This window comes from Eschrichtius robustus, chromosome 5 (assembly GCF_028021215.1).
Source record: "Eschrichtius robustus isolate mEscRob2 chromosome 5, mEscRob2.pri, whole genome shotgun sequence".
NCBI classification, from domain to species: Eukaryota; Metazoa; Chordata; class Mammalia; order Artiodactyla; family Eschrichtiidae; genus Eschrichtius; species Eschrichtius robustus.
The window spans coordinates 125,746,759-125,755,726 of NC_090828.1; the positions used below are offsets into that span (position 1 = coordinate 125,746,759).

The 8,968-nt window shown below is 46.2% G+C and overlaps 1 protein-coding gene across 1 annotated transcript in view; it reads right to left on the reverse strand.

Moving 5' to 3' along the window:
- GPR39 (G protein-coupled receptor 39) overlaps nucleotides 1-8,742 on the reverse strand; it is a 237,483-nt gene extending 228,741 nt beyond the window's left edge. The window contains exon 1 of the mRNA XM_068544003.1: nucleotides 7,690-8,742. Coding sequence (XP_068400104.1) covers nucleotides 7,690-8,545 — 856 coding nt within the window. The 5' untranslated portion in view covers nucleotides 8,546-8,742. The remainder of the gene's footprint in view (nucleotides 1-7,689) is intronic.
- Between the last annotated feature and the right edge of the window lie 226 nt (nucleotides 8,743-8,968).

The following is an 8,968-nucleotide window of genomic DNA, read 5'->3' on the forward strand; positions in this document are numbered from 1 at the left end:
AGTTTAGAAGTCTTTTCTTCACCCTTCCCAAAACCTGGCTTTCAAGACCACTGCCTAGCCAAAGAGGTCAAGAAGTCCAGCTTCCGGACTCAAAACTGAAAACAATACCTTTAGACAAGGCAGTACCTGCTTTTTTGCTTCCCTGGGGTGACAAGCCTTCTGGTTAAGACTTGAGGGAGAGGGCTGCAAGTGAATGCAATTTAAGGGGAAAATAAAAACATATTGGTTGAATATTTTCAAAACACTGCCCCCACTGCATCCTCTTTCCATCACCCTGAGGACACCCCTGTCAATAAGTGGTGAAAGGGCCTGCTAAGAAATAATTTTTCAAGTTGACTCATTCCATTATCATCCGGTTAAACAGAGTTTAACAAGCACTGTTAAACACCACCTTAATCACTTTCATTTCAGGGTTACTTCTGGCAGGTACACATAGTGAAAGCTGATATTCAGGGGCTGATTAACACAGACTGTTCCTTGGCTCAGGGGAGATAAAACCTCAAATGTCCTCCACGATGGCTTGACTTTTCAGAGGCCTGGGAAGAATCAGATCCCTTTCAAGAGAGCATCTTTAGGTTTGGACTAATCAGAAAAAATCTGAGGAATGGTAAGTTCCTAGAGGAAAGCACACCCAAGGGAAAATAGAACATCATTCCCCAATCCCAAACTCAGGCGTGTTCAGGTATTTATTCAGTCAACAAAATTTCATTGAACATCTGCTGTGTGCCAGCCCCTATGCTAGGATGAAGGACAGTGGGGAGCAAGATTAAGAATAGCTCCTGTCCTGGGCTTCCCTGGTGGCGCAGTGGTTGAGAATCCGCCTGCCAATGCAGGGGACACGGGTTCGAGCCCTGGTCTGGGAAGATCCCACATGCCGCGGAGCAGCTGGGCCTGTGAGCCACAACTACTGAGCCTGCGCATCTGGAGCCTGTGCTCCGCAACAAGAGAGGCCGCGATAGTGAGAGGCCCGCGCACCGCGATGAAGAGTGGCCCCCACTTGCCGCAACAAGAGAAAGCCCTCGCACAGAAACGAAGACCCAACACAGCCAAAAATTAATTAATTAATTAATTAATTTAAAAAAAAAAAAAAAAGCAAGGCGGATACTAGAAAAGATGGTGAAAATAAGAAACAATGTTCCTAAAAAGTACTTAAAAAAAAAAAAGAATAGCTCCCGTCCTCAAGGAATCAGAAGGAAGGCAGACACCAATCAAATGATTTCACCATTAAATGTAAAATTATAACTGTGAGTCTTGTTTCAAGGGAGGTTAAATTAAGTCAGGGAGGATGGGCCATGCCCATCATGACTGAGGTTAAATGAGGTCAGAAAGGCAGGGCTCTAATCTCACTGGACTGGCTTCCTTATAACAAAAAGAAGAGATAAAGAGATCTCCCTCTCTGTGCGCACAGAGCAAGGGCCATGTGAGGACTCAGTAAGAAAGCTGCTACTTGCAAACCAAAGAAGTCTCACCAGAAACCATCCCTGCCATCTCCCATATCTCAGATTTCTAGCTTCCAGAACTGTGAGAAAATAAACGTCTGCTATTTAAGCCCCACTATCTGTGGTATTTTGTCATGGCAGCTCCAGCAGACTAACACAATGGGAGAACTGCACCCGATGCAGTTGGAGGGGCAGCCGACCACAAGGTCTTATGTTAAGGATTTTGATTCTTGACCTAAGAGCCATGCGAAGCCATTAACAGACTTGAACTTGATGGGCCTGGGAATGGGGGCATCAATGGGATCCCAGCAGCTGCAGCACGAACAGCCTAGGCGAGGGTAGATGCAGACATTCCTCCAGTGATGCCATGTCCAATCAAGGTCCCTCAAAGTAGAAAAGGGGCTCCAGGAGCTCAAGCTCTTTGACAGTCCCTACAAAGGAAGGTGCTATCAGCGAGCAGGGCCCAGGTGAGGCTGAACACATCTATTTACAAGAACTGACAGCAGCAGTGGTAACCAGTCTTTTCTTCAGTGCTCAGTTCGCGGCCAAGGAGTAGAGGTGGAGAGTCAGGTGGGTTGTCGCAGGGTTGCAGACCAGCAGGGGAGCTGGGCAGAAGGAAAAGGCGGAGAGAGGTGACAGTGTGATCCAAGTCGTGGGTCAGAGGGCCCTGTCTAGTGGGGCAGGACAGGGCTCCTTGACACCCAATTCAATATGCTTCCTCTGTGCTGTCTCTACACGCAAATGTCTTTTATTCTGAGTGGTTTTAGCATTAATAAGCTGAATGCATTGCTCGATGAAGGCTTCTGCTGTCTTATTACACTTTGGCAGCCCCCATGAGGCATGCAACTAAGACAGATGAACAGGCTTGCTAATGAATGGGAACTGGGATTCCAATATTCCCTTCCACGGGAACAATGCATCTCTCCAACAGAGAAATGAAATCTTTGAGGCAGCCTGATTATACAAATAAAGCAGCATTATTATATTTGTCTGCCAGGGTGATCACAGGACACTTGCAATTTATGACAGATATCACAAATAGAAAAATAAACATGAAGCACCATTTATTATAGCCACATCCACCCCAGCAAAGGGAGGAGGAGAACAGAGGCAGCAAGCCGAATACTCGAGGCAAAACTTTTGTCCTGAAATATCCAAACATTTCAGTCAAAATAATCTCTCACTCTAAAAATGTCAGTAATTTACTTCTGGTGATATTTCCCTGAGAGACTGAGTTGGCTTAGCCCTTTACACCACAGAAATAGCCTTTACTAAGAAAATTAATGACACAAACATGATAGTAACACCAGAATTTAAACTAGTCAGGAAAACAATTATTTAAAAATTCTTTGGGCACTTCAGAGCATTTTAAGGCATTCATTTTCATGTCATCAGTTGATATACACAAGGGTATAGAGATTGATTTTTCTATTAATTATATTTCTGCATATGGCCTGTATGTGGGGTGCAGAACTTCATGAAGTCAATGAAAGGGAAGCTAGAGAAACACATGAATCAAATGACAAGCCACTGACAAAGGAAGGTCTGGCCGAATTAAACCAGTTAATCCTGAAACAATGGGAAATTGACAAGGATGATGCTAAAACAGGTACTTCAACGAGGATGAATTAAATAGCAACGAATTAAGAGAAGCTCTTGGGAGAAAGCTTTCTTTATAATCTTGCTGTTGCAGAAAATCAAACACAATGGCTATCACAACTATTTTGTCGAAAAAATTACAAGTGAAGCACTTGTTTCATTCTGAAAAGAATTATTATAAGAATTCACATATGATTAGAAACTATGTTTGATAAAATATAAGACAAATTTCTTTTCATAATTTTCACCTTTGTTTTTCACAGTGACATCCCAATAAAACCTCTTTTCATGGGAAATTTTGGACTCCATTTTAAGAAACTAATTTGAAGTTTGTTTCAGGTACTGATTGCGAAGAGGAGCCACTGTCAACACCTCAGCTTTCTTTCTCTGTCTCTCCCGTGAACACGTGACTTTGACCTCACATCTGAGGTCTTCAGACCCAGAGGATATGATTCTGATCTCCTCCTTGCTTCTCTCTGGCCCACCCCACAAATATCCAAATATGCGTCAACCTTCTTTTTAGAGTAGTTCAGTTCAGCAGCAGCTCTCAATCTTCTTTCCATCCAAATACACTTGGGGCTAAGTCCACATTCAAGATATTCTCCAAGATCAACCCAAGTTGATGTGCAATTCCCATCACTCTCTGCGGCTCCTTCCCTTTCCCTCTGACTCAGGAGAGCAAATCAGAATGCCAAAAAAAAGTGTACCTATTACAGAGTCCTAAGCCTCTATGATGTTTCTTTAATTTCATAATTTCACAATTATCTGTGAAAAAAATTTTCATAACTATGGTTGAAAGCCCATCACTACCCTACAGGTCCTTAGGAGGTAGGCGTAACCTAGTCCCAATCACTTTATGCTCTTGCAAGTTACAAATTACAACTCTCCGTTTAAACTACTCTTGTTCCACTTTGAGTGGGTGACATCTGACAGCAAGCCACATGTGCAACAGACACAAACACGAGTGTCTGTGGACCTGGGTGCCCCACGCATTGAAAATAACTCCAAGTGAGAGTTCAGAAGTATAAGATGGAAGGTCTGGGAAGAAAAAAAAAAAAGATGGAAGGTCTGGGAAACCCTCTTGAAAGGAAGACTCATTTTGCATATTCTCAACATCTAAAGTATAAAGAGACAAATGCACCAGTTCCTTGCCTCCAGAAGAGACAGGAATCCAGACCAGGCAACCTCTGTTCTGGCACGGGACAAGTCATATTAGCCGTGACCGTGCAAAAAGAAATAAGTCTAGTACTGATTTCTCACTGAGCTGACAAGAGGCAAGAAGGGACACTCATGTGTCCAGAAATGTGTACTTTCACATTATTATTGTTTTCTCCTGCAAATTGCTTGAGAGCTAGGAGGTGTCCCCGCATCTCTTTCCCTCCCAGAGTTCCCAATTTGTTTTCATTATTCACCAGCCCAGCACCTCAGCTAGAGTGAGGCACAATAGCAAAAGATGCAGAAAGGAAATTTAATATGTTCTACATAGACTTCCTCATCTTGGCTAGATTTATGAATTTCCCTTCTGTTATGCAGAAGTTAGCATTTTTAACAATGAGGGGGGAAATTCCTTAATTGTTTTTTTATTGCCTCCAGAGCTCCAAAGACATTGTGCTGTGTTGTCATTTACATTTCACATTAAATGCAAAATGTTTGAAATGAGCAAATATTTGTTTTAATTTGATACATCTGTTAACTCAAGTGCTAAAAAGACAGCTAAATCACTATGTTAAATTCAGCGATTTCTAAACAATTTATATATTCATTTGTTCTGGGTTAAAAATGCCCCAAAGCATAAGTTTTATGAAACACAAAGTAAATTGCATTGTATCAATCTGATGGATGCAGGGCATGATTTCTTCCTCTTCACTCCGTTAATTTATTTCCTAACTTGAGTTAATTAGTGAGGCTCCTATTTTTAAAAGCTCTTTGAAATTCACTGGGAGTGGGAACAGTTGCAAGAACTGCTTTGGAAACCTACTGCAGAGGAAATGGGCTAAATACAAATGGTAAATTCCCCCAAGACATTATCACACATTGAGCACCTGATTGCCATTCAACAATCTATGCTGGGAACACAGTGGGTGATTAATACATAGTTGTTACAAGAAAGCAGAGAGAACAAGAAGGAAAGAATGAGCGCAGCTGAGAGAGCAGACTCATTCCAGGTGATTACTAACTGGATGAGATATCTCCAAGTTCCTATTTGTCTCTACATAAAAGCCTGTGAGTTCTGATTTTATGTCTGAACGGAGACATAACTCCAACATGGAGACTGACTTCAACTTGGAACAATACCCACTAGGAGAAGAGACATCTATTCAGAGAAATTAAAATTTTTTAAATAAAAAGAGATTGGTACAATAGAGAACAAAGATGAATCGATTATTTTTTTCCTTGGTCAAATGCAGTCTTAATTCCTAAATTAGGGTGGGAGATTTAAAAAAAAAAAAAAAAGGAAATTCATTCATACTAAAGTATAAATTACTGCTAAAAGTTTAAAATATGCCTAAGGGTATATGGCGGAAAGAAGAACTAGTCTTTCAACAGATGTTCAAGCAAATCCAATGTCCGTTTCTTCCTGGAATATTTTGGGCAGAAGCCAATGGGCAAGAGAGATTGAGATGGGCTGGGTGCCCTTCCTAAGTCCCTAGACAATGTCACCTGCTACAGCCGCCTTACTCCAATTTCCAGAAAGGCTGCAACACCTTATCAAAGTCCTGCTTTATTTCATTTTCCTTTCCCCATGAGCCTGTGATAAAGCCACAGGCAGCCACTCATTTCCCTGCCCTTGTAATGGCAAAGAACAAATCTGACTCCATCTTGGATCTGTTTCTTTTACTTTAACCTTTGTATTCTATTGCTTTTGCCACAAGAATGTTGCCTACAGCCTGAAATATACAGGATGGCCCACTCTCAAGGCTCTGACCTTTCAAGATATAACATGTTTCCATTCATATAGAGATAAAAAGTTGCAGAACAGAGAATAACATCTGTCTTGTTGGAGGTTTATAGGAACATCCTGACCTGACCTACATGTACAGCTGCAAGAACAAAGGATTCCAGCACCAAGAAGTTTGCAACAAGCAGCCACACCCCCTCCCCCTTAAATATAAAAGAAGTTTGAACTCTTAACTCAGGTAAGATGGTTCTTTGGGACACTAGTTCACCATCTTCTCGCTCTGCTGGCTTTCTGAATAAAGTCATTATTCCTGGCCCCAACACGTCGTCTCTCAATTTACTGTCCTGCTGTGCGGCCAGCAGTGTGAGCTTGGACTCGGTAACACGCTGAGAACCAAGGTTAGAATCTGGGAGCTGCACCTGAGTACATTTGAACTAGGTCTTCTCTAAGCCTGAAATTGCTCCTCTATGAAATGGAAATATAAGCCAAGAGCACAGCGCCTGATGCAAAGTCGGCACCCCCACACCGCAAACGCCCTCCTGTCATTTCGCACAGACCCAGAGTCAAGTCAGGTCAGTTGTAGGGACACACCAGAAGCCAAGGGCATGGCTGGGACAATACCCAGTTCTTTCCATTTCTCTTCAAGTGCCTTCCAATTTTCTTTCCTAACTCCTTGCCCTAGAACCTGTTTCTCAGGTTTCCCACACCAAAACAAACAGCACCATGATTTATTCCTTCTCTGATGCCACACTGGAAAGGGAGCTGGGGAAAAGGGGAAACGTTGTCCTAATAGCTCCCCCTTGACTCACACACACCCACAAGGATATCTTTTTCTTCTTTCCACTAAAAGACATTTTTAAAAACTCTTTGCTCCAGTACACTTAGTGTGTCTCCATGAAAGCCCACCAGGCCCCTCTTCTGAGGCCTTGGGGGGCTACTGATCATGGACCCCTTCCTTCCTGGCACACAGGAGGATCTGACTTTAAATATTTGCATCACAAGAAAAGTTTGGAAAACAAAGCGAGTTCTCTGCAAGGGAATTGGTATTTGGGATGATCAATCAAGTCTCAGGAAATCTGTGAAGCCAGATTTTCTGAATCAGACAAACAAGCCAGCCGGTCCAGCCATGTTTCTGTGTTAAGAAACAGATCCACCAGGGCAAACACGCCAGCACTACCTTGGGGAATGTGTGTCTGAGAGCTCCAGTTTCTTAAGACGTGGGTAGGAAATCACTTTGGGGGACTAGAGTCCCTGCCTGTGTGTGTTCCCGACAGCCTCGTTTCTACAAAGGAGGAGAAACATGGGAACACGATCTAATTGCCTGAGAAAGGTTCTCCAGGATAAAGATGGGCTAGATAAGGATGCTGCCTTCCATCTTCACAGAACTGGGTCCTTCTCAAAGGACTTTCACCTGTCCCATATTACCTAACTGGACCCTCACATTTCTCAGTGTTACCTCCATTTTACCCAGGCTATTTTGTGACTTGGCCAGTCATCGCACAGCCGCCACTGCGGAACATACCCAGCCCTTCCGACTGCTGGGCTAGTGCTCTTTTGACCATAACCCAAGTCCCCAAAGCAGAGAGAAGAAACATGCAGAGGCTCAGATCCATGCCTCTTCAGCCTCAACGAACTGAGGTTCACACTCTCAAGGCAAGACTCGAGTTTAGAGGACCGCGGGCGGTGACGGGGTGGGGGTGGGGGTGGGGGGGGTGAGGGCGGCTCCCAGGAGGCCCTCCACCTAGGACTCACTCAGGAAGATGATGGTCTGCCTCCGGGCGCTCCTGCTCTCCTCGCTCTCCGACTTCCTGCCCTGCAGCTGCTGCCCCTGGGCAGCCAGCGTGCCCTGCTTACTCCTCGTGAGCGCCCGCATCATACTCCAGCACATGAAGGCCACGGAGAACAGGACCACGAGGTAGATGACGAAGGCACCAAAGATGCTGGACTGGAACACGGTCCAGCGGCTGGACAGGTTGGTGCAGATGGACATGTTGGAGCTCTCCGGTTGCTCGTGGTGGCGGGTGCGGGAGCGGTTGCACGTGAGACCGCGGTGACTGGGCACGTTCACCAAGGGGTACTCGACTCCCATGGCAAAAAGCAAAGGCAACGCCACCAGGGCGGAGGTGACCCAGACGAAGGCAATCAGCAGCTTCACCTGGCAGGGCCCCGACATGGCCTTGTACCGGAAGGGGTGGCAGATGGCGATGTAGCGCTCGAAGCTGAGCGTCAGCACGTGCAGCAGCGTGGCGTAGCTGCAGGCCTCGAAGAGGAACGTGTGAAGCTTGCAGGGCACGGTGTAGCTGGGCTTGGTCAGGGGATTCCAGATGATGCTGTAGAACTCCACGGGCATGCCGACGAGGAAGACCAGGATGTCGGAGCAAGCCAGGCTCACCATGTGATCCGTCACCTCCTTCTGCAGGTAGCCCTTTTTCTGCAGCACCTGGGTGACCCGAATGGTGACGCTATTCCCCAGGATGCCCACCACGAAGATGGCCAGGTACACCAGGATGAGGGTGATTTTGATCCAGGAGGCCACCTCGAACCCGGGAACATGGCTGTGATCGATGACATGGGAGCAGTCACTGCCAGGACGGCTGGGCGAAGCCATGAGGAAGACAGCCGGCCAGGCCGCGGCGTCCAAAGACCTTCTGAACTCCCCTTCCTCCTCCCTGCGCGGCCCGAAGTTCTCGGCCGCAACTCACTAGCGTGGGTGCAGGGCTTTTTCCAGCTCACCTGGAAAAGGTAACAAGCTTTCGGGCGCTTTCACGGAAACTTCCCGGAGCAGCCCAACCTAGCCGAGGCTGGAGGCGTCCGAGGGTGGGGTTGGGGGTGGGTGTGTCTGGGCGAGGCGGGGAGAGCGCGGAGGAAGGAGGTTCCAATCTCGCTGCAGCCAGTCAGCCCGCAGGCCCCAGCGCGCAGGCCCTTCCCTTCTCTGTCCCGGGCGCTCCCCTCCCGGCTGCCTGGCCCTGGCGCGCCAAACCCACCCTCCGGGAGCGCACGCTCCCGAACGGCTGGAGGCGGGGTGGTCAGC